Here is a 26,495-nt window from a genome sequence, read left to right as displayed (position 1 = left end):
CCGCTCTCTACCTCCCTCTCCCCCTCTCTCTCTCTCTACCTACCTCTCTCTCTCTATAACCCTCTGTCTCTCTCTACCACCATCTTTCTCTCTCTACACCACCCTCTTTCTCCCTCTACACCGCCCTCTCTCTCCCCCCTTCGAGGAGTCGCGGGTGATATTAGCTGAAAAAGTGTCTACGGATCCACACTTCGAAAATCTACCAGAAATAGCAGACCATCCAGGTAACCTTTGGGATATTCCTTTTGACGTACTACAATTCGGGTCACGCCGATTCTAATCTCGCGTACTATTTAGGACGGACCGAAGGCGAACTCGGACGCAGCAGTAGAATATTATAGAATATAGTTCTACTGCAGTGCCAAGACGTATGGACGCACTCACCCCATCTTGCCCTGTTCAGTCAGATCTCCATCACTGTTCAGTATGGCGGTGAGCATCCTCAGCGTGGAGTTCCCCGACTTGCTCTGGTTATTCTTCACCCCGAGCAGCCACCTCACCATCAGCTTAATGCCCTGAATCTGAAAAGAAGATTGAACAGACGCCTTTGATAACACAAAAGATATTTATTTAGGAAAAAAACCCCAAAAAACAGCGATTCATCAACGTCACGTACACCGGTGCGAGATAACGACTACGGTCTGAGACACAAACCCTGTGTCTCGACAAGGAAAGTGCTCCAAACCCAAAAACAATATCAGGAAAACTCATCAGCTACGGGTATTGCGAGTCTTTTGGGGGCATTTTTATAAATTATCCAGCACGGCAGATGGTTTTAGAGACACTCGTGTTTCTCGGGAGGATAACGGCTAGGCGTTTAGCGTTTAATAAGGTAGCCTACCTTCGCCAGTGTTTCAGGGGAAACTTCATCATCTGGAACCCAGAGCTTGGTCGTTTTCTTGCCAGGAATCTTTGAGACAGAGATGAAAAAATAAATAAAAACCAAAAATACACCCTCAGATAAAAAAATACTCTGGCATTCAAAAGGGTCTGCGTGCCAACACGGCAGAGCGAAGAGATTCATCACTTATTTCTTACGTCAGGGTATTTCCAGGGCTCATTCCATTTCATGCTTTTTAAGCGCATTTTAATGCCAGTTTAAGAGATTTGAACGCTCCATAACGGCAGAATTACACACAATCGCACGGGTTAAAGACCACCAAGGGCTGTAGCAAGGTGGAAAAGTGGTGGAAGGACGTGATAACGCGATTACCCGTCATCTCACGCCTAAATAATCGCAATACCTTTTTCTTTTTCCTTTCCTTAATAATCAAACCGATTTGAAGTGGTTTATTTGAGAAATATTTTGCAGTGTTTTTCTGTGACAAATCGATTTCTTTCCACCTTAAATAAAAGTAGAATTGGACTTCACGCCACTGTCTTGCTGACGGTTTGTTAGTGAACCTAGATTTCCATGAGGATCACGAAACGCTACCGCCGGATTATCACAGTACACATCGTGTATACTGATAACTAGAGAATTAACAACAATAACTAGAGAACTGATAACAAGTGGTGTGTTGCTTCAGCTGTATTTATTAAAAGCACACGGTATTGAGACGCGTATTTAATAAGACTCACCCTGTCGTTCATCAGCAGATCTTTCACGATGAAGTTGGCCACTAGCGATTTAAGCGGCCCGGCGAACTGCTCGGGCGCCAGCATAGCCAAGTGACCCAGCGTGGTGAGTGGAGTTATCAGCTGCTCCATGTTCTCCGTGTCCAGACTTTTATGCAGAGGCTGTAAACAAACCGACGAGAGGCTTTAATGAGAATAATAAAACTTTATATTAGAGACTATTCTATTCCGTCGTACTAAAACATGACGGGATCTGACGCTAGGACTCGAGGTCAAGCTCAGAAACGAACGGCGGCTTCAGGAAGGCTTTTGATATACATCACAACGTTGTATTTTCTCATCGGCTCGGTTTCGCCTTCGCCGAATACGTTTCTGCGAGTAAACCGTCTTCTCGCTGGTCGGAGCGCACCTGGTTATCCGATACGGACAGACAGCGGCTCCGCGGGCTTATCGTGGTCTTTCTTTTTAGCCGCAGTTGTTATAATGTGTTCGTTTGAGCAGGAATCGGCCTTGTTGCGATTCACAGAATTGGGAATTTGGGAGAAGAGCCGTTACACGTCGCGTTAAAACGAAAAGGTGCGCGTTTGTTTAGTTTATTGTGAAGATCCTGTGAATTCAAAGTCAACTTGATTGGTTGAGCGAGGAAGGAAAATGTAGTTTCTCTAGGACACGGTGCTAGATTTAACATGAAACGGTCCAGTCAGACAACAGACTACACACACACCACTATACAACAATTAAGCACAGAACGGTAAAGTCTAGACATTAGACAGTTGATAAAGACCACTGGACATGTATTACTCCAGTGCACAGGAATCGGTGGCGATAATCCGTAACCACGTCAACGATGTCGGAAGTGCGGATAACGTGTTAGTGTTAAAGTGTCTGAGCTGATAGAGTGAGCGACGTGCTCCTCAGGTGTAATGTCAATGAGTGCAGCAGGTAGTGCAACAGATGAGGAGAACCGCGAGGTGGAAGTTCACAGACGTTCGTGACCGATGACTGCTTTTAAAATCCTCACCTCGAAGATCTGTGCAAAGTGGGTGTCTCTGTTGGAGAACATGGCGTGGATGCAGCGGATGGCGTACTTGGCCTGGCGAGGAGGTCCCTTCTTGGCTTTGTGTTGCAGTACCGGTAAAAGAACCCTAGAGGAAAGCAAATAAATAGGGGGGGGGGGGGGGAATGGTAGCGATGGAGCATGTCTCAGAAGGACAGACAGATTACATGGTTCAGCAGAAGAAAATAAAAAAAAAAATTAGCAATATACATGCTAATAAATATCAAGACAAAAAATAATTTAATAAAATTATTATTATTATTATTATTATTATTATTATTATTATTATAGTGCTCGTAGTTTTCATTCGTCTACTAAATCTAAATCAAACTAAGCGGCACACTCACGATTTGATGTGCGGGAAGCTCTCCTCCAGTTTTCCGCCGGTGTTTTTAAAGATCTGCAGCGCCGCCTCGGCCACCTTCTCGTCGTCCATCTTCAGACAGCCGAGCAGAGACTCGAACGTCTCGGCCGAGTGGAAGGACACGGGGTGAGTAAAGGACAAAACCTGTGGACGCGACAATCTCAATCTCAAACAGAAACGTTTCCCAAACAAGAGGAGAAATAAGATAAGTACTTTCCCACAGAGCCAATCAGACGGCAACCTTTAAGATCCTGAAGCTCGTGGCCAGAAAAGTATACGGGCGCTCCGGAAATCATTTAAACATCACCCGATGCGATTAGAATCGAATAAAACAGCGGAACTGAATCCACGGATACCTTGAGTAGCTCCAGCCCCGCCCTTATGGCCTGCTCGGTGGGGACGCCTTCGTCGTCGTCGTCCGCTGTACCTTCTATGGACTTGTTCACCTGTTTGATAAGCGCGCTGTGGAAGAAAGATCGCGGAGGGAGACGGACGGTCAGACTCGGAAAGGAGAAAAAGCCCAGGCGAGGGACGGGATCAGCGTTAGCGCGCGGTACCTGATTGACTCTGTGTCGATATGGACGGGAGCGATCCTCTCCAGTAAGAACTTCACCATCTCGAGGAAAGGGTTGCTGGGTTGTTTGGGGCTGCCCAGTTTTTTTGTGATCTCTTTCTGTAAAAATCAACACGACCGCAAGACTCGGGTTATAACACACACACACGCAGACACGATCCGATCAGGCTAAAACACTTCAGCACAGGGGGAACGGATTATGGTATGAATTACGAAGGACTTCAGGATCCCAGGCACTTACACAACGTAAGTGACACTTTGATCGGTTAGTAAGAGCCATTATCCTTATATATATATATATAAATGATGGTAGAAATTTCCTTTGTGTGCACCTTAAAACAATGCCCTTCTAGTAACCTCTTTCCGCTCAGCGGCCATTTTGGCAACACTCCCAGACAGGTAAGTTGAGTTCAACTAGGGGCCATAACTCATAATCCCAGACCTTTGACCAGAAAATGAAGGAAAAAGAAAAAAGAAGAAGAAAAAAAAACCCCACCCTCGAGTCAGAATTCCTACTCGGAGGAACTTCGGGTTCGGCAAGTGAATCCGAATTCAAATCCGAAACAAACACACTAGCACTTTATACCTGAAAATGAGTTACACAGTATTTACTTTAGATCGGTTCTATACAGGTCACTGTTTCGAGAACGTAAATACACGTCACTCGTCAGTGACGTTAACATGGAGGTGTCCGTGTAAAGGAAAGGAAGATACAGAATTCTCAAATGGCGTAATTACGAGCTCCGATTTCCTACGTCCGAGATGAGACGAACGCGGCTCTATATTAAGCTCCTTCGTATGGACATTTGTATCAACAAGCTGATTTTGTATATAGATAGTTTCCGAGTGATTTTATAGCACGGATGCCATTTTGTGGGTCAAATAATAGGATTAATGATGTGTAATCAACAATGTTAAAAAAAATAATACATTTTTTTACGTTTTAAAAACTGCCCTTGTGCATTATGGGTTATACCGGGTGCTGTCAATGAGTAGAGGTCGGATCATAAAGTGAAAAAGTTTTTGCTTTTGTCCATACCAGCTGTCTGACTCAGAAGGCGAGAGAACAAAGGAACCTCGGGTCAAGTGATGTGCTTTGGCAGTTTTATATTCAAATCGATTTGAATTTACCGGGAAAGAAGAAAAGCCGACCTGGGCACACGACGAAGTTAAGATAAACGTCCTTACCACGCAGACTTCGGCCTGTTTACAGGAACAGGTCGGGCTGACCAGGGTCTCCAGCTGCTTCCTGATCTTCTCATCCTCCTCCAGAACCTGCGCCAGCTTCTTCACAAAGTCCTGCGCCTTCCCTGGGTCAGGCAAGTTTCCTATGAAAATAAATAAATAAAAAATATACACATACATATACACACACATATACATATGTTAAGAATAGAGTGAGACAGCAGCGCAGTCGTGCTGTTCCTACTCCATTATAACAAGACGCATGAGGACTAGAACAACGCGAGACTTACTTGTGATGACCATGACCTTTGAGAAGACCGCTTTATTGTAGGAGTCCGACTGAAAGGAAGAAAAAAAAAATACATTTCAATTTAACTGTGAAGCGCAAAACAACAACCCCCCCACAACATCTGATTACCACACAGATCAGACAGAACATACTTTCGGCTGTTTAACCAGATCCAGCAAATCTTTCACGTGGTGTCTCAGCATGTTCTGGCATTTCCACATTTCATTCAGGGCTCTGGGGGGAAAAAAACAACAACAACAACAACAAAAAGCTGATATTAACAGTATACTAAATAAATAGTCGTAGTAGTAAGTATACGAGTGCAGCATTCATATAAACCTACAGCTGGAACTACGTCTCAGAGTTCACCTTCTGACCAATCAGATTAGAGGATTTAACCAGCGCTCGTGCTAGAGAAGGTAACGGTGGACTTACTTGACTGCGTTAGAATCCAGCGTAGCGTACAGGTAATACAGACACTTCATCCGTTCTGCAGTCTCCAGATTATGAGGCACCATGTACTGGGCGAAGATTCTCTCCACAAGCAATCTGCCGATAAGATCAGACCAGTGAGTGACGAGCGATTAACACGAGTTACTGAAACAGTAAGATCCTCTGACGCTGAGCAGGAAAACAAGGTGTATAAATGTCTACATGAGTTCCAGTTCATGTGAACATGATATGAGCAGAGCATCAGGAAAGATACCGTACTTCACAACCCATGCAGTGATAGCTTAGCTGTGCCTCCCCTTGGCTAGCGACACCAAACTAGCCTAGTTAGAAAAGTTTGATATTTTCACGAGATTAATACTATCATTTTAATCCTTTTGATATCCCGTGATACACGTTTAACACTAGATTATTTTGCAGCCAATTTGAATATAGCGCCCAAACATTAACGGATGAGATCTGGCTAGTTTCTTTGTTTCCAGTTGTGAATTAGCTCCAACCCCGCCTCTTTTTCTTAAATGAACACTGGCAGGGTGTACTTATTTTCCAAAAAAAAAAAAAAGTGTGTGATGGGAATCTCAACATATTGACCGGTTACTGACTGATCTCATCTCACAGGCAGCAGAGACGTCACTACGATCTACAAACACTGACGTGCAACACACATACAGAGACGTGACAGAACACTGTGGAATGTCTGTAAATATAAACAGGAAATGAAACCGTCCGTATGATCTCTCTCTTTCTCTCGCTCGCTCGCTCCATCTCTGCGCTGCAGTTTACAGATTACATCCGTGCCTTCTCCCTGCAGCTACCCCATTCCTCCGGGAGTGGGGGAGAGTGTATTCATAGCACTCTACATCCTCATCATCATCATCATTATTATTATTATTCCCTCATACAAAGCCCTGACATGGTGCAATAGTGGGAAAGCTAAAGACCTGATTGCAGGATTCACGAAACAAAAAGAGCTCCTCCATGAGAAACGTCTCTACAGAACGACCGAGTGTTTAAGAACAAAACCCAACATCTGGCACGGTTTTTATCTCAGCGGAAAAATATGGATCCTATTTCAAGGCAATGCTAATTCTGAAGAAAAAAAAAAAAAAAACAAACATTAAAAGATTTATTTATTTATTTTTTTTTTAAATAATCTTCATGAAGCATATTACAAAAGGTGTAGTAGTCATTTTTTTTCATTTATTTCTTACTTCTACAAACATCCCGGAAGACACGGAGAACATGATATAAATAAATAAATAAAAAGTGTAAAAAACACAAGTCGTGGCCTTAGCCTTAATCGAGAAAACCTGTTGGGGAAAATAGGACTTCCGGTCCAGAATACTTGTTTGTGATTGGATGCTCCCCCTGTCAGTCATTTTATAGATCCTGGAGGCGGAGCTTTGTGAACATGGGCAGGAATCATTTAAACGCAGACAGTTAGGTGAAGCCTAAGCATGGGGAAAAACTAAAACACTACAAACAAACCACTCACCTACCTAATGCGCCTTTAAAGCTGAAACAATGTATGCTCTAAAAAAGGACGTTAAATCGACAGAAAGCCATGAAGTATTATAGACTACAATGACTTTACATGCATCTACACGTCTTTATTTACGTGCGTGATTTATCCGGTGCCTTTCTATCACCCTAGGGGGCGCTATACTTTGTGTGTAAAATGCTATCGTGCTATCGTTCTCCTGAACTACTGTTGAATGAGTATAGTATCGCCGGCGGATTCGGGGCAGTGTCGGGAGGAAGAGGAGGCGGCGTGGATCGTTTGGCTCTTCGTTGGTGCGTTTCCCTGTTTTCCCCCTCGCTTTTAAATCGCTTATGAATGCCTTTCACTTTCAAATTAGCAGCGATTGCTTGAATGGTGGGTTCATTATTATTCTTAATGAAAACAAAATGGTACAATGACAAACTCGCATATATTAAACCAAATCTTTTGCCATCTCACCTCATTCAGTACGTCTAGATAGACAACCAATAATCCGATATGAACCCGATTAAGACGATACTCTGATTAAGAAACTGGCATGTAAACAGAGATTATTGATGACCTTAATCCGATTAAAGTCATACTCGAAGTAAACACAGATGGAATTAAGACGTGTTGAGTATTCCTGTTTCAGTCGCGTTATCGACGTGCGTTACAGACACGTACACACCTTAATCACACTATTAACGTCGTGTGAGAGTTTTCACCGCATTCTGCGACAGGACACGTACACACACGGCAGCGCTCGACCGTTTGACGGCAAACAACAGAGCACGGCTGCGTCCCAAACCGCGTACTTACCTGCTATTAGTAGGAGAAATACACGTGTTTCGGCTACTATATAGAGGGTAAGTACGCGGTTGGGACGCAGCCCACGGCTTCAAGCAGTCGTCTGTTTGCACGTACAGCACGACAAATAATTAACCGCACTTGAAGCGTTCGTAAAATTAAAAATAAAAACACCCAAAACTGTATACGGTTCCATAACGAAGATCAACTGTATGTCGATACGTGAGATTCTGGAGGGAGCGTCGGACGGCGTGGCGCGGTGACGTAATGACGTGTGCCGTTAATAAATCTATATAACATGTAAAACGGGTACATGAAAGGAATATTCTGAAAGCGACTCATGTAAACACCTTAATCAGAATATTGTCTTATTCAGAATAAGCTCAATAATTAGATTATCGCTGTCCATGTAAACGTACTGACTTTCATGACGTGATAAATGAAATCTTACTCCTGCTGATCTGCGCTGCGACTCCGACTCATTCGACTCATGCTGAATTGAGAAGAAGTGTTCTGGTTTTTAATCGTAGCGTCCGTTTTCACGCTCGAATGATAAATGGCCTTCATAATTTTTCATTAATGCTTTTAAAATTTGGGTAAATGCCGGGATTCTCGGTTAACACGACCCCTGGGAAGTACATACGCACGAGCAGAAAAGAACGATGTTTTCGATATACTGCGTTCCTAACCCGCTGCTCCCAAAAATCTCACTTACCGGTCATCGATACTGTTCTGGTAGTAGATGTGCAGCAGTTTGTCTTTAATCCAGGAGATCTGTTTGGATGCTTCCTTCCCCGCCTCCGCCTGCAGGGCGTACTTCTTATAGATCTGTGCGAGGCCCATCATCGCTTCCTTACGCACCCTCCACTGTAACACAGGCATATATACTTTACACACTCACCTTACATCACTGTTATTACAGTCCGAGGAGGAAAAAAAAAAAAACACTGCACGTTCATAAGCAGTAACGAGCTCCTGGGGGAGAAATCATGAAGCAGAAGGCGTAAATCTTCCCTCTCTAAAGCAAACCAAGCACAGTTAATAGAAGAGTTTTGCTCTTATGAGCTGGTTATTAATACATCTTTACAAACGAGGTTTTTAATTTTAGCTCGAGGTGGTATTATTTTTACTGTTTAGGAGTGTAACGAGGCGGTGGAGAGCCTCTTAAGACGCCGTTCCAGAGCGCGGTACGTTTCCATCGAGGGGTTTCACCCGGGGTCTTTGTTTATCAATCAAATCTGATGAATGAATTTATTTCTTTTGAGGATATCGTGAACCTGTAGTACGTCTGATCATAGAAATATTGAACAGATTTAGTTTTATACCGGACACAAAGGCACGTCGTGTTTATGATTAAGAAATGAAAAAGGAGTCTCGTCAGTCATCGTTTTACCTCATTCGATTCTGTGGTGGAAACACGCTGACAATCGAATCGTGAGGGTTTTGTCACACCCCTATTATTATTATTATTATTAGAATTAGTATTATTAGCATTATTATTATAAGTATTAGTAGTAGCAGTATTATTAGTAGTATTACTGTTAGTAGTAGAATTATTAGTATTACTATTAGTAGTAGAAGTAGTGTTAGTATTATTATTATTATTATTAGTAGTAGTAGTAGTATTATAACTGGTAGTAGTATTAGCATTATTAGTAACAGTAGTAGCAGTATTATTATTAGTAGTAGTATTATTATTAGTATTAGTAGTAATATTCCGATTAGTAGTAGTGTTAGTATTAGTAATCGTATCATTAGCATTATTATTAGTAGTATTACTATTAATAGTAGTAGCATTACTATTAGTAGTAGTAGTAGTAGTAGTGTTAGTATTATTATTAGTAGTAATAGTAGTAGCAGTATTATTATTATTAGTAGTAGTATTAGTATTACTATTAGTAGTATTATTATTAGTAGTAGTAGTATTAGTATTACTATTAGTAATATTATTATTAGTAGTATTAGTATTACTATTAGTAGTATTATTATTATTAGTAGTAGTATTAGTATTAGTAGTAATATTCCGATTAGTAGTAGTGTTAGTATTAGTAATAGTATCATTAGCATTATTAGTAGTATTAGTATTAATAGTAGTAGCATTACTATTAGTAGTAGTAGTAGTAGTAGTGTTAGTATTATTATTAGTAGTAGTATTATTAGTAGTAGTAGTATTACTGATATTAATAGTATTATTATTAGTAGTAGTATTATTATTAGTAGGATTAATATTAGTAGTACTATTATTGGTATTAATAGTATTATTATTAGTAGTAGTATTATTGGTATTAATAGTATTAGTAGTAGTAGTAGTATTACTATTAGTAGTAGTAATAGTGTTAGTATTATTATTAGTATTTAGTAGTATTATTAGTAATATTACTATTAGTAGTAGTGTTAGTATTATTAGTAGTAGTAGTATTAGTATTATTAGTAATATTACTATTAGTAGTAGTGTTAGTATTATTATCAGTAGTAGTATTAGTATTATTAGTAATATTACTATTAGTAATAGTGTTAGTATTAATATTATTAGTAGTATTACTATTAGTAGTATTAATATTAATAGTATTAGTAGTAGCAGTATTATTATTATCAGTATTAGTATTATAAGTATTATTGGTATTAATAGTATTATTATTAGTAGTAGTATTACTATTAGTAGTAGTAGTAGTGTTAGTATTATTATTAGTATTTAGTAGTATTATTAGTAATATTACTATTAGTAGTAGTGTTAGTATTAGTATTATTAGTAGTAGTAGTGTTAGTATTATTAGTAGTAGTATTAGTATTAGTAGTATTACTGATATTAATAGTATTATTATTATTATTAGTAGTAGTAGTATTAGCGTTATTATTATTAGTATTAGTAGTAGCAGTATTATTATTATCAGTATTAGTATTATTGGTATTAATAGTATTATTATTAGTAGTATTATTAGTATTATTATTAGTAGTATTATTAGTATTATTATTAGTAGTATTATTATTGTTGAAAGAACTGCTTGGTGACGCAGAAAGAAAGAAAAAAAAAAGGACATGAACTAACAGATCATGTGACACCACCGTTAAGTGACAGATCATCAGTATAAATGTAGATCCCTTTATTTTCCCCCGCAAATGCATGTCAATCACAACCCAGAGGTCAAGTGTGAACATTAATTAGCTCTTTTCTCTTTTCAGACGTCATGCCTCTGTGTGTGTGTTTTTTTAATTGGAGCACACATTTGCAAATTCACCCAGATAAAATGAAGGGGAAGCACCGCTAGCCAAAACAAAACGTGACCTTCACATCCTTTCCCTTCGCTAAATTAGTCTGGTTTAGTTTTTTTGCCAGGCGAATTTTATAGGCGTCTGGCCTGCTTTGACCGGGAAAGCTGAAAAGCGTAGCTTTCTGACTTCTCCGTAGTCAAAGGGGTCAAAAGCAGCACGGCGCCTTGAAGCGTAAACGTTTGCACCTTCTCGTAATAAAAGTCCAAGACGTCCACGTTCCTTTCTCTTCGGCTACGCTCACACGCGGCGGGGATGCCAACAAAATATTCCATCTGAAAATAGTCATTTATAATTTTGTACAAAAATACTGCAATTAAATTTCTTTTCCCCTGAAAAGAAGTCATTTTTAAGTAATTTAATTACTGTTACTCGTCACGTACAGTGCCTTACACTACATGCTGTACAGACTTAACAAGACTTAACAGCCAAAACTATTCTATGTTTGAATCAAATTGAAAGAATTAAAAGAAGAGTTTCATTTGTCCATGTGGTCAAGGTTGATACGGAATTTAAGAAGTAATTAATAATGCTATTGCTTTCCAGACAGAGCAACGAGGCAGGAATTTAAACACGACGTCGACGACGCGATCAGCAATTCATCATTAAGTACTTTCTTTCAAGTCATTTCCCCGACGGCCTACAGCAGTGTAAAATCGAACAAAGCATTTAAACTGGAGAGTGATTTAAAGTGCACCTATTATGTTTTTTTCAAATATTCCCTTTCACGTAGTGCGTTATATACGCAGCTGTTTGTGAACGTAAAAAGTCGGCAAAGTTTCAAAAATCAAAGCGCACGACAAACGGAGTTACCGACTCCCAAACGAAGGAAGCCATTCTGAACAGCCGAATCGAGTCGTTAGTGATTCCAGACTTTACTCCCTGTACTAACCTACGTAGGTTTGTAACAAAAAGCCCCGCCTCTGGTCTTCATCGCTGACAGACGGAGCTGAAACTCGTTACGGTAGTGGGCGTTTCCTTTTCTTGAAACATGCTGACAGCGGTAGACCGATCACAACAGACTGAGACATCTGACCAATCAGAGCAGAGTATGCTCTCTGAAAGGAGTTTAGAGTGAATCGTTTAGAACGGATCATTTAACGAGTCGTTTGTGACACTGGGGGAAAAAGTTAATGCTGCAGTTTAAATTACTGGCGCGTTAAAGTGTTTTCTGACCTCGGATGCGTGTAAATCTATCGTATGAGAGCTTTAAAACAAAATTAGGCACGTTTCAAAACCATAACAGGTTGCGCTTTAAACCCCTGCTTGTTTGCTTTGCTCTCCTGCGATGGTCAGGAACCTCTCATGGGTCCAGGAGGGATATTAGATGATATTTGTTTAGGATCAGAAATGTACTGTTATGTTCCTTACCGTGGTCTGGTAACTTCCCGGTTAATCTGCTCTACAGAGTCTCCCACATGAGGATACGTATAAACGGTTCGTTTAGAATCGGTTAAATCAGAATGGCGTAAATCTTTGCAGGGGGTGAAAATAGCCGGTAGTGATACAGCACGGTTTTGTTAAAAACCGAGCTTTGATGTAAAATGTCTTCCGCAGCACCGTTTATGCAGGTGTACAGAATGAGAAGCAATCAGGTCAGCCCCCCCCCCCCCCCCCCCCCCACAGCAAATGTGATTTGAAAAGGCTGGAGAACGGCTATATCTGAGTACGGTTCGATATATTTCATTTGGCCTCCTCTGCCTGGAGGCCCGAAGAGGCTGCAGATTAGATTAGGAAGAGAAATGGAGTGGAGCTCGAGAGAAACCGCAGAGCTAATGAGCTCCAGGCAGCCGAACGCACTGATGTCACACGGTAACAGCGGCTCGCCGTCTTGGTGGTTTTTTTTTGTTTTGTTTTTTTAAATCACTGATGGTGGAGGTGGAAAAAAACAACAACAACAAAAAAAACAAACAGCAGCAGCAGCAAATAAATAAATAAATAAATAAATAAATAAATAAATAAAAATAAATAAGAACTCACCCGCTTGTCGAGCGTCCTCTCTCTCACAAAGTTCAGCAAGTGATCGTTGACGAGAGAGAGGTCTTTTTTCGACGCGGTCACGATGGACACGATGACGTCGTGCCGGATGGCTTCCTCCGGGTCGTGAGATCTCACTTTAAGATACTCTGAAAAGCGTAAAAACGGACACACTTGAATTGTAATTAATCGTAGTGTGTACTAATACGCTGTCGCGCTAATACGCTGCTAAAAAAAAAAAAAAAAAAAAAAGGTGCTCAAATGTGTTACTTGGCGAAATGAATAGACTTCGGACTATAAGTGCTGCCAGCTTCCTTTCACTAATATGGTGCACCCCTACCCACCCCTCCCAAACCATCACCGCCGCCACACAGAACCCACACAGCACCTAAGCTCTAAGGAAAACCCCGCCCCTTTTTCCATTTTCCTCCGCAAATTGGTTCCCACCCCCCAGCCAGTTAAGGTGAAGGCTAACACACACTTCCTCCAGCCGACTGCAACCTTTCAAGCTACTGCACGTAACGTGTCACAGGGCGGAGTAACACACTCGGAGGAACGCGCTATTGACCCTCTTCCACATACGTGAGCTCGCAGACGCCCACGATCGGCTAGTGTTTCTGTGATTGACAGGGAGGAGGGAGTATGTTTATGTTTACATAGAACACAAAACACGGTTTCTTTCTTAAAAATCACTCATCCACGATGATAATTACGTTTTTGTTGGGGTTTTTTTTTTTTTTTTTTAAACATATGGTTACAAGAAATATATCTTAACTTTATCAAAACGTTTTATTCGAGCCCACATTTGCATAAGAACTTCGAAATTTTCCATTAAAAAAAAAAAAAAAGGTGTTTAACCGGACCTGGTTCCGTTTCAGTACGTACGTACGTATGCTTTAGTGACTCGACAAAGGACGTGGAATATAAAAAAATTCACTAATATGAAATGGGGACAGTGGTGGCTTAGCGGCTGGGGCTCTAGGTTACTGATAGGAAGCTGCCACTGTTGGGCCCTTGAGCAAGGCCCTTAAGCCTCTCTGCTCCAGGTGTGCTGCATCATGGCTGATCCTGCACTCTGACCCCGACTTCCTGACATGCTGGAGTACGCGAAGAAAAGAATCTCACTGTGCTCTAATGTATACGTGATCAATAAACACTCATCATTAATAAACATTTTTTTTTTTTAAACAGCTGTGGAATCCGAACAGCGTACGAGAGTGAATTTGGTTCGAAAGCGAAGACTAGCACTAATCTAACGTGCTCTCAGGAGTCTCATCTCTCACCTGTCAGATCTTTAGCCAAATCCGGATGATTCATCAGACAGTGGCTGGCGAACTTCACACACTCCAGTCGAATAGGAACGTGGATATCGTTGAACCTGAGAGAGCAGAAGTCGTCGATGAAAACCAAACAGTTCTCACAAAGACGCAGACTGCCGCTCAAAAGTTTAGACACCCTCATTCTTTATTTATTTATTATTGTTCCACATTTTATAATAATAATAATAATAGTCATCAAAACTCTGTCGTGATAAAAAAAATCCAAAATAAATCAAAATAATTGATTATTTTAGCATCTTCAAAGTCGACGCCCTTTTCGCCTAGAATTTCCAGAAATGTATTCTTGGCGTTTTCTCGACCGATTTCTTGAGGAATTTCCCTCAGATGCTTTTTAAACACAGTATTAAAGGAGTTCACGCCTACGCCGGACTCTTATCGGCTGCTTTTCGGAAAATTTCTCTCGAGTCGCCCGTTTAAAAAAAAAAAAAAAAAAGATTTTTTAGTGAACAAAATGTTAGTTTTGTAATGAAAGAAACGAACACGTCGGTACGATTATATTTCTGTCTACGACACCGGTTTCACACGTTTAATCACACGCCTTCGGATCAAAAGGTGTTTAACATCAAGAGAAACATTTCACTCGAGTGTCCACAAACTTTTGACCGGTAGTATAAAACTTCAATTAGTTGAGAATTAGAGAATACTACTACTACTACTACTACTACTAATAATAATAATAATAATAATGATGATGATATAGGAGGAACGAGGAAGCTCTACCTCCCGAGATAGCACTGCCACAGAGGCTTGTTCTGAGACGCGAGCTCCGAGTCCTTAGCGCCGAACATCTTGGCCAAAAGCTTGACAACTTGAAGCCGTTCATCGTTATCGTTACTCTGCACACACACACACACACACACACACACACAAATACAGAGATTATTCCTTTCAGAATAAAGCCAAAGCTGCAGGAAGCAAAGTGCAAGTCAATTAATTCTGTTGTGATGAATGAACCCATTTAGTCTATTCAGCTTTTCCCCTTACTGCATCCTGCATGAAAACAAAACATCAATGAAAGTCTATGCAAAGGCAATAAGGCATGCATGTATTCATGGAACACAATTTATCATTAAAAATGGCCTCTCGTTGAAGCTCGGGATATGAGAGAAAAAAAAAAAAAAAAAAAAAAAGGGGATGAGATGAAAAACCTGACCTGGCAGAGCAGTCAATACGGCCGACGTAATGCGTATGCTAATACCACACACACATTTATCAGTATGAAACAGGCAGCCCGAGGGGAGCTTTGCATAACCTGGCGTTCTCTTATAAACCTGCTGATGAGAACAGAGCGGTCTTAAGCCTGTTTTACTCCTCGCGGCGTTTAGGATAATCATACTAAAACCGTGGACCGATTCTGTGCGACTGTGCGTGTTCTCCGTGTCTGATTTCACGAAGAAGAAGATGGTCTAACGATAAGTAAGGAAGAACACACCACAGACGGTGCTCCTGTATGAAAATAACGTGCACCCGGGCGGATTTGGAGAACGTGTAATACCCCTAACCCCGAATACCCCTTCGGTACAACAGAGCTCATGCGACGTGTAGAGAACACGTGCGTGTACGAGGCGAAGATGGCGGGTTTGTCCGTTTTGCAGCTTTGCACGGCACAAACGGCCGGTTATGATGCTTCGCTGCTAAACGTCATATTTACAGCGGATATTAAAAGTATACGCGCCCCTGTTAAAACGGCAGGCTTTTGCGATGAACTTAAATCATGTCAGAACCTTTTCCATCTTCAGTGTGAAATTTAAACCTGTTAATTAAAGTGAAAAACACTCTTTTTTTTTTTTTTTAAACACAATAACCTGGTTGCATAAGTGTACACACCCCTAAACTAATAGTTCGTTGAAGCACCTTTAGATTTTATCACTGCATTCGATCTTTTTGGGTGAGAGACGATCAGTTTCGCACGTCCCGACTTGGCAATATTTTGCCGTTCTTCGTTATAAAGGCGTTCTAACTCCGTCAGATTGTCTGGGACTCTCCTGTACACAGCTCTCTTCAAGTCACCCCGCGGACTTCTGATCGGATTTAGGTCTGGACTCTGACTGAGTCATTCTAAAATCTTGAAAAGCCATTCCTCTGTTGATCTGGAGGTTTGCTTCGGGTCGTCGTTATGCCGAACGGTGAAATTCCTCCTCATCTTAAAGAGTTTTAGAAGAAGATTTAAGGTTTTGTGATAAAATTATCTGGTATTTGGAGCGCTACATTATTCCCGCCACGCTCATTAAAGCCCCAGTTCCAGCTGGACAAGAAACAGCCCGGAAGTATGATGCTGCCACCACCATGCTTCACCATGGGGATGGGGTTCGTTTTTTGTTGTTGTGCCAAATATATCATTTGGTACTATGGCCAAAAACTTCGGTTTAAATCGGACCATAACACGTTATTCTACATGGTTTTGGAATGTATTTTATTTATTTCTGTCTTGCCACCCTACACCATATCCCAGAGACATGAGGAATTCTGGAGACTGCTGCCAGAGAAATTGCTGAAATTCTTTTAATGTCGCTGTAGGCCTCTTGGCAGCGTCCCTGACCGGTTTTCTCCTGATCTTCTCATCAATTTCTCAGGGACGTCCTGTTCTTAGTAGCGTCGGTATATCCGAAACCTTGTCGTTTTTTGCGTGACCCTGGTTGATATTTTTCAACAACGGGATCCCGTACCTGCTTTGTAAGCTCTCTGCGGCCCGTGGTTTTTCCCAGTTGGATGTTACAATGTTACGATGTCAGGAAAATTCTATAGGAACAACTGTACTGTACTAGGCGTTAACCGGTCACATAAATTCATGGGAGGTGTACGGCACACCAGTTAGTATTTAACATGAGTTTGAACGTGATTGGTTGATTCTAAGCACTGCCACATTCCCAGTTATAAAAGGACGTGCTCACTTATACAAGCTGCGTATTGGAAGGGTGTTCGTCACCTGATATTTACACATCTGCAGCAATTCCACAGTAAAAGTGAATACAGTTCTGACATGATTGAACTTGATGTTTTTTTTACATCACAAAAACCTGCCATTTTAGCAGGGGTGTGTAGACTTTTATATATATACATATATATGTCCAATGCACTTCTATGAGCGAGTCGGGATATTAAACGAACGCTGGCTCGGACAAACCTTGGTCGCGTAACGCTACGCCGTCGTCCTATTAGCGGCTTTTGTCGTACCTTGAGTTTAAACTCCAGCTGAGGCAGAACGGACAGGAGAAGATGACTGTCGATGTTGTAGAGCTCCAGGATTAAATCGAACACGTGCTCTGACAAGTCGCTCACTGACGTCTTCCCCAGCATCAGCACCTGGTTAAAAAACTGAGGGGGAGGAAGAAAAAAAAAAAAACGATAAACACAACATAGACACAGTTCAAAACACCTCCATCCATCACTGTCAGGAAATAGCAGCTGCAGTGTGTTCCGTATAGGCCTATACCGGGAGATCAGGAGCTGAACACTACCGGCACTATTTTAAATAGAGATGCAACTACGACAGACACGCCGCGTATGATTTCACAACAAAACCAATATACAAATAATATATTAATACTCAAAAGACAGTTTTACTTATTCCAAGCCCTTCGAGAAAGAAGCTAAATTATCTACCAAAAGAATTGAAATGAGAAAAATGGATCGAAATACACTACCGCTCAAAAGTTTAGACACCCTCATTCTTTATTTAAATTTTTCCCCCTCTACATTTTATTATAATAATAATAATAATAATAATATTCAAAACTTTGAAATAACACGAATGGAGCTATGGGAATTTTATGTTGTGATTAAAAAAATAAATAAATAAATAAATCAAAATAATTTAGTATTTTAGCATCTTCAAAAAGTCGACGCCCTTTTCGCCTAGAATTGCCAGAAATGTATTTTTGGCGTTTTCTCGACTGATGTCTCGAGGAATTTCCCCGAGATGATTTTTAAACCGTGTTAAAGGAGTTCACACCGACGCCGGACTCTTATCCGCTGCTTTTCGGAATATTTCACCCCCCGCGTCCTAGTCGTCCGTTTAAAAACATATTTATCCGTAAATAAAACGTCCGTTCTCTAACGAAAGCGACGGACACGTCGGCGCGATGATATTTCTGTCTACGACACCGACTTCACACGTTTACATGACACGCCTTCGGATCAAGAAGCATTTTAACAATCACCAGAAACATTTCGGTCGAGTGTCCACAAACTTTTGACCCCGAGCGTGTATTTAATAAATCGACATCTTAATCGTTATCTCATGATGAAGATCAAATAAACGTATATCCTTTTTCGCAGTAAATGATCTGAAATGACGTCATAATAAGCTAGAAACGTTAAATAAACCTAATATAACCAACTCCCAAAACATCTCCTCACTAAAACCAGCGCGAGACAGGAAGTAACCCTAACCCGGGAAGTCTATATTCGGTGTGTACGGTCACTCCTATTCAAGAAGACTTAAACGTGACGCTCGAGCCGTAGCGGACATACAGAAGCTGAGGAGTTGAAGGTGTTGCGTCCGTCAGTGAGAACGCGACAGGTGACGTCTACTTTCTACGTACGGCGAAATCGAGGTTTTCTGAAACTTATGCGAATCAGGTACGACGAGGTAAAGCGGCAAATCCAAACGACACGCTTGAATGATTCCTGTGGTACGTTATTACTGCGGTTGTTTCATTCGTTAAGGAGGCCTCACCACGGTTTGGCGTAAAGATCCCTCTACACGCGTGGAAGCGTTTCGAATCATTGCGTGGTCGCTTGAGGTTACGGTCAAACCGCAGGAGCTCGTTAAGAATTCGAAACACAACACTGAATGATGTAACAGAAAGCCTGTAGCGGTATATATATAAAAAAATAAAAACCCACTCACGTTGGTTATGTAAGGCTCGATGGCCTGCGCGGTTCTCTTCAGCAGCGCTTTGGCCAGGTCGTACGCCTGCTTGTTCAGATTCTGCAATTAAAATCATTTCAGAAACGTTCTTAGTATATTATTTAATCGGGAGTATTTTCAGCAGTACGGACACCACGATTTGACGTATTAGTGTTTATCCCAAGGTTCATAAGACAACAGAAGGAACGACAGGACGATGAGTCGGGCACTAGAACAGACAGAACCGTAGATAAGGAGGTGAACGGGACAGGAGAACAGAGACAGATAAATAAACAACAAAAAAACCACAGATCGCTAGGACATGAAACAGACAGGACACTGGACAGGCAGAGTTTCTGAATGCTAGACTAAAAGACAGGCGGGACAATGGATGGTGAGACAGAGAGAACGCTAGAACGTGCGACAGACGACGAGACTGACAGACTGCTAGAGTGTTAGACAGACAGAACGCTAGAACTTGAGCGTGACAGAATGCCAGACAGAGAACACTAGATAATGAGACGGACAGGACACTAGACAGAGAGAACACTAGAACTTGAGGCAGACAGAACCCTAGACAGACAGAACCCTGGACAGAGAACGCTAGAACTTGAGGCAGACAGAACCCTAGAACTTGAGACAGACAGAACCCTGGACAGAGAACGCTAGAACTTGAGGCAGACAGAACCCTAGACAGATAGAACCCTAGACAGCGAACTCTAAAACTTGAGGCAGACAGAACCCTAGACAGAGAACGCTAGAACTTGAGACAGACAGAACTCGAGACAGAGAACACTAGAACTTGAGGTAGACAGAACTCGAGACAGAGAACACTAGAACTTGAGGCAGACAGAACTCGAGACAGAGAACACTAGAACTTGAGACAGACAGAACCCTAGACAGAGAATGCTAGAACTTGAGGCAGACAGAACTCGAGACAGAGAACCCTAGAACTTGAGACAGACAGAACCCTAGACAGAGAATGCTAGAACTTGAGGCAGATAGAACCCTAGAACTTGAGACAGACAGAACCCTGGACAGAGAACGCTAGAACTTGAGGCAGACAGAACCCTAGACAGATAGAACCCTAGACAGAGAACGCTAGAACTTGAGACAGACAGAACTCGAGACAGAGAACACTAGAACTTGAGGTAGACAGAACTCGAGACAGAGAACACTAGAACTTGAGGCAGACAGAACTCGAGACAGAGAACACTAGAACTTGAGGTAGACAGAACTCGAGACAGAGAACACTAGAACTTGAGGCAGACAGAACTCGAGACAGAGAACACTAGAACTTGAGACAGACAGAACCCTAGACAGAGAATGCTAGAACTTGAGGCAGACAGAACTCGAGACAGAGAACCCTAGAACTTGAGACAGACAGAACCCTAGACAGAGAATGCTAGAACTTGAGGCAGATAGAACCCTAGAACTTGAGACAGACAGAACCCTGGACAGAGAACGCTAGAACTTGAGGCAGACAGAACCCTAGACAGATAGAACCCTAGACAGAGAACGCTAGAACTTGAGACAGACAGAACTCGAGACAGAGAACACTAGAACTTGAGGTAGACAGAACTCGAGACAGAGAACACTAGAACTTGAGACAGACAGAACCCTAGACAGAGAATGCTAGAACTTGAGGCAGATAGAACCCTAGAACTTGAGACAGACAGAACCCTGGACAGAGAACGCTAGAACTTGAGGCAGACGGAACCATAGACAGATAGAACCCTAGACAGAGAACTCTAAAACTTGAGGCAGACAGAACCCTAGACAGAGAATGCTAGAACTTGAGGCAGACAGAACCCGAGACAGAGAACTCTAGAACTTGAGGCAGACAGAACCCTAGACAGAGAACACTGGAACTTGAGGCAGACAGAACCCTAGACAGAGAACACTAGAACTTGAGGCAGACAGAACCCGCTAGAACTTGAGGCAGACAGAACGCTAGACTGAAGAAGACTAGATAACAAGACAGACAGAACACTGGAACTTGAGGCAGACAGAACCCTAGACAGAGAACACTAGAACTTGAGGCAGACAGAACCCTAGACAGAGAATGCTAGAACTTGAGGCAGACAGAACCCTAGACAGAGAACACTGGAACTTGAGGCAGACAGAACGCTAGACTGAAGAAGACTAGATAACGAGACAGACAGAACACTGGAACTTGAGGCAGACAGAACACTAAACAGCCAGAATGTTAGAACTGTAGATAGACAGAACCCTAGACAGGGAGAACCCGAGACAGCCAGAACAGTGACACAAGAACAAATGAAAACCTCAGAGTACAGAGACAGAATGATAAAACGAGAGACGAACAGAAGAAATGAAATACAGAGAACCCACCACACACGAGGCCATCGATCAACGCGAGCTTTAATGAACCCGAGCCTTTCGGCTGACTCGATACACACTCGGTTATATTACAGTGATTAACACGTATACAGTGATTACCGCGGTGATTAATACGGTGATTAATCATTCCTCCGTGATCGGAGCTCGGTACCTTGTGTGCTGGAACCAAGTTGACCAGGACGGTGTCCAGGAGCTCCTGAGAAACAGAATCTCCCTCACACACGATCGAGCTCATCAGGTCTACCATGTGCATGTGCACCTTCTGATTGTGTCCATTACTGCAGACAGACACACACACACACACACACACACACACACACACACATCAGCAACACCGAAACCACTTCCAGCTCATGCAGAGAATTTTCTCGTTATCTCTTACTAAGAAAAGAAACAAACAAAGATGAGTCACGATGCACTTACGCCTGTCTGGCACTTAGCAAATCATTATATCTGGAACACAGCGATAATCCACACACAGTATTCTGTTTCTGCAGGTGTGTGTGTGTGTGTGTGTGTGTGTGTGTGTGTGGCATCTGCAGTGTCTTTTTTATTCATCAACACATGAGCTCATCACTGCGCCACTGCGTTTTCCCTCAGCGAGGATGTTTCCAGCTGAGATGACTTAACCGTTAATACACACACCCAATAAGGAAGTCCCACCTGGGACACACACACACACACACACACACACACACATGCCCAACTGTCATACTGAAGTATAATATTGGTGGACAGGAAGTTGGCAGCTCATTACAACAAGCCAGTGCTTTCCAGTTACATCAGTGCGTGAGAAATTACGCAGACCTGCCCTTCTGAATTACGAGCACCGGGAGAGAGTGTGTGTGTGTGTGTGTGTGTGTGTGTGTGTGTGTGTGTGTGTGTGTGTGTGTTAGTTAAAGATTTGAAAGCAGATACTCACTTGATCACTTGGAAGAGCGTTCTGTATAGTTGAGTAAATATTTCATTACTGTCCTCCAATTCGAAGCAGATGTTGTAGGATTTCACCCAAGCGATATTCTGCCAGGAGGGGAATAAATAAATAAATAAATAAATAAATAAATCAAAAGAGAACGTCGCACATCAGAGAGTGAATTACCGACTTAAAAAAAAAAATACAAAGGAAAAAAATCATGCCACGTACCTCCAGTAAGTAAAAATATCGATTGAACTGGGCGCTTTTAGTGTCCTCCAATCCTTTCAGCTGTCGGGTTATGAACATAAATATATCCTGGGAGAAGAGGAGGAGGAGGAGGAGGAGGAGGAGAACAAGAGGAGTACAGAAGCATGAGATTGACATTTTAAATCCTCCAGAAGGAGAAAAAAAAAAGTCAAACGGTTTAATTTCAACAAGTACGACTCGACACTGACGGCGAACCACCAAGTCTAATCCTTCCTGTTATCCATCTGTACGTCAGAACTACCGTTAAAACATACTTCAGACTTCGTGTCGGAAGAAAAACTATTTCAGACATTCGACCTTTGAACTCCAAAATCTAAAAATCAGTTCATCTGCGGTTACAGCGATAATTCCATATAAATAATCCTAGAAACGTTCCACTACTCGTTCTTGAGATATCAAGCTAACGAGAGTCTCGGACGGACGGTACAGGTGTGATGTGTGACGGTGTGCATCGGGGGAAAATCGGCATCCAATGTAACTGCACTGTTTAAACACCAGGAATCCCAACCTGCACAACCCACAGAGTTAACACATACAGAGAGCACACTGGTCACGTGATCACATCTCTTCACGAAAGGCCTGCGGTATTACCGGACCTCGTCTGCACTTGTGAAGTGAACAATAGCTCCGGAACACAACGACTGACATGCGTAATAGGTTATATCGTTACGCAACAACGTCAGAAATGTTAAAAAGTGCTATTTAATAGCTTTCAAACGACACCAGCCCTGCGCCGCTGCGCTCAACGACGCCCGAGAAAGAGGCGGCGGACAGCGGGCAGTTTAGCCGACTTTGGAGCTCTATTTCAAGTTTAAATGACGCTGCTACTGAGCTCATTGTGTTTCAATCGATCATTTCCCCCCAGAGTCAGAGAGGAATTATGGGGGAATTTATCTTTTTTTATTTTATTTTTATTTAGAACATATTTTTAAGATATGGTGAACCTATCGTGCATTTTTGTTTACAATATTAAACCTCTATTCACAGCATTAAAAAAAAATTCGTTTTTAAAGACAAAAGTGTACAGTTTACACAACGCTCAAATATTGTTCGATAGTAAATGCTGATACATAACCCTCTCAATTGAGATTAATACTGAAGTGTGTTTTAAAACGCTTAAACCCAACCCCAAAAGTCTATATAGCCGTAATGCAGATAAGCCGAGTGCCGAAAACTAGTAAAAAACCTACAGGATGCCGTCACCTTGCATTAGATTGTGTCTCATCTGGCTGACGTGAGCATTTGATAATATTCTCATACTATATCAGATCATATAGTAAATATCAGTAAGGCTGAATATTGTAGTTAGTGACCATAAGCAAATTATTAAAAAAACTTAAAATTGCACATCACATGAATCTTCACCTTTAAAAAAAAAAAAAAAAAAAAAAATTTAAAGGTAAAAATAATAATGTTACAATGTGTATATAAAGAGAAAACTTTTTAACCTTCAGGCCTAAAACTTGATATTGATGATGAAAACTACAGAAAATATTTTAAACAATACATTTACATTCTTTTGTGCAGGGGTTAGAACTGTTGCATAACGCAGATGATTTAGGAGATAAAAAAAAATGTGTGTCCATCAAACAGTGAGGAGAGGAAGTAAATAGGAAGTAGTAGTAGGAGTAATCGTAGTAGTAGTAGTGGTGGTGGTGGTAGTAGTAATAGTAGTAGTAGTGGTGGTAATAGTAGTGGTAGTAGTAGGAGTAGTAGTAATAGTAGTAGTAGTGGTGGTGGTGGTGGTGGTAGTAGTAATAGTAGTAGTAGTGGTGGTAGTAGTAGTGGTAGTAGTAGGAGTAGTAGTAATAGTAGTAGTGGTAGTGGTAGAAGTAGTGGTAGTAGTAGTAGTAATAGTAGTAGTAGTGGTGGTGGTAGTAGGAGTAGTGGTAGTGGTAGTAGTAGTAGGAGTAGTAGTGGTGGTAGTGGTAGAAGCAGTGGTAGTAGTAATAGCAGTGGTGGTGGTAGTAGTAGTAGTAATAACAGTAGTAGTAGTAGTGGTAATGGTAGTAATAGTAATAGTAGTGGTGGTAGTAGTAGTAGTAATAGTAGTGGTAATGGTAGTAGTAGTAGTAGTGGGAGTAGTAGGAGTAATAGTAATAGTAGTAGTAGTGGTGGTAATAGTTGTAGTGGTAATGGTAGTGGTGGTAGTAGTAATAGTAGTAGTAGTAATAATAGTAGTAGTAATGGTAATGGTAGTGGTGGTAGTAGTAGTAGCAGTGGTGGTAGTAGTAGTGGGAGTAGTAGGAGTAATAGTAATAGTAGTAGTAGTGGTGGTAATAGTTGTAGTGGTAATGGTAGTGGTGGTAGTAGTAATAGTAGTAGTAGTAATAATAGTAGTAGTAATGGTAATGGTAGTGGTGGTAGTAGTAGTAGCAGTGGTGGTAGTAGTAGTGGGAGTAGTAGGAGTAATAGTAATAGTAGTAGTAGTGGTGGTAATAGTTGTAGTGGTAATGGTAGTGGTGGTAGTAGTAATAGTAGTAGTAGTAATAATAGTAGTAGTAATGGTAATGGTAGTGGTGGTAGTAGTAGTAGCAGTGGTGGTAGTAGTAGTGGGAGTAGTAGGAGTAATAGTAATAGTAGTAGTAGTGGTGGTAGTAGTAGTGGGAGTAGTAGGAGTAATAGTAGTGGTAGTAATAGTAGTAGTAGTGGTGGTAGTAGTAGTGGTAATGGTAGTGGTAGTAATAGTAGTAGTAGTGGTAATGGTAGTGGTAGTAATAGTAGTAGCAGTGGTGGTAGTAGGAGTAGGAGGAGTAATAGTAGTGGTAGTGGTAAGGGTAGTAATAGTAGTAGTAGTGGTGGTAGTAGTAGTGGGAGTAGGAGGAGTAATAGTAGTGGTAATGGTAGTGGTAGTAATAGTAGTAGCAGTGGTGGTAGTAGGAGTAGTAGGAGTAGTAGTAATAGTAGTAGATAAAAGTGCACTTTTTGTTAAATCTTGTTAAATCAGATTACATTGCAGGTGACGAGGATGTTCAAATAAAACCTGGTATATACAAACCCACTCCCTAAACACTCTTTCCAGAAGAACCGCTTCATTTTCTCAAAGTTTTCTCAGGCCACACTGAATCCTGAATATTAAAGGAAGCAGCCGAGTGATGAGTGAACATACGGTGCTTCCAACAAGGTCAGAAAAACACTTTGGAGAAGAAGAGTTTGGAGAAAGTCTGTCTGTCTCTCTCTCTCTCTCTCTCTCTCAGCAGGCCGCACATCTCGCCAGGAATGATCTATGAAGGGATGGAGCTTGCCAAGAGCCAACCTGGCAATTTTTCACCAGCGAGTTGGAAGCATTGCTGAATTTCCTTTACCTAGCTTATATAATATACGTACATTTTTACTCCATCAGATTAAATCAGAGAAGAAATCAAAGCTTATGGAGAGAGTGTTTTGGATACACGAGGTCTCATTTTAACACTCTCGTCAGCGTAATCTGATTTGACAAGATTTAACAAAGAGTGTGCTTTTATTTACTACTACTACTTCCTGTTTACTACCTCTCCTCACTGTCTGATGGACACATAGCTAATGCTGCATTTTACTTAACGCTGAAGTTGGATGGAAGTCTGAATTCGGGGAAAAAACTCAAACACCTCTATGAAGATAAACTACTCCGACTGTATAACCTCTGACTGCAGGAAGGGGCTGTCTCTCAAACTAGTTTTATTTACACTTGTATTTCTACTTATGTTTCTAAGCGGCCATGTTGACATGACATCATACGCAGACCT

At 41.4% G+C, this 26,495-nt stretch overlaps 1 protein-coding gene across 3 annotated transcripts in view; it reads right to left on the bottom strand.

Annotated features, from left to right (window-relative positions):
* The window catches only part of pds5b (PDS5 cohesin associated factor B), a 54,434-nt gene that overhangs the window by 15,460 nt on the left and 12,479 nt on the right, over positions 1–26,495 (bottom strand). For all 3 annotated transcript variants that reach the window (XM_053646400.1, XM_053646402.1, XM_053646401.1), the window contains exons 4-23: positions 22,732–22,818; positions 22,510–22,607; positions 21,739–21,865; positions 19,224–19,304; positions 17,546–17,686; positions 15,092–15,207; positions 14,315–14,409; positions 13,035–13,180; positions 8,503–8,654; positions 5,483–5,596; positions 5,200–5,281; positions 5,049–5,097; positions 4,762–4,901; positions 3,557–3,672; positions 3,356–3,461; positions 2,983–3,143; positions 2,600–2,723; positions 1,582–1,740; positions 842–910; positions 385–521 (exon numbers count right to left, since the gene is read on the bottom strand). In XM_053646400.1, coding sequence (XP_053502375.1) covers positions 385–521; positions 842–910; positions 1,582–1,740; positions 2,600–2,723; positions 2,983–3,143; positions 3,356–3,461; positions 3,557–3,672; positions 4,762–4,901; positions 5,049–5,097; positions 5,200–5,281; positions 5,483–5,596; positions 8,503–8,654; positions 13,035–13,180; positions 14,315–14,409; positions 15,092–15,207; positions 17,546–17,686; positions 19,224–19,304; positions 21,739–21,865; positions 22,510–22,607; positions 22,732–22,818 — 2,300 coding nt within the window. The remainder of the gene's footprint in view (positions 1–384; positions 522–841; positions 911–1,581; positions 1,741–2,599; positions 2,724–2,982; positions 3,144–3,355; positions 3,462–3,556; positions 3,673–4,761; positions 4,902–5,048; positions 5,098–5,199; positions 5,282–5,482; positions 5,597–8,502; positions 8,655–13,034; positions 13,181–14,314; positions 14,410–15,091; positions 15,208–17,545; positions 17,687–19,223; positions 19,305–21,738; positions 21,866–22,509; positions 22,608–22,731; positions 22,819–26,495) is intronic.

Source organism: Ictalurus furcatus, chromosome 17 (genome assembly GCF_023375685.1).
Source record: "Ictalurus furcatus strain D&B chromosome 17, Billie_1.0, whole genome shotgun sequence".
In the NCBI taxonomy this organism is placed as follows: Eukaryota; Metazoa; Chordata; class Actinopteri; order Siluriformes; family Ictaluridae; genus Ictalurus; species Ictalurus furcatus.
Note: the sequence above shows the minus strand (reverse complement) of the source record. Positions and strands in the feature narration are given on the sequence as shown.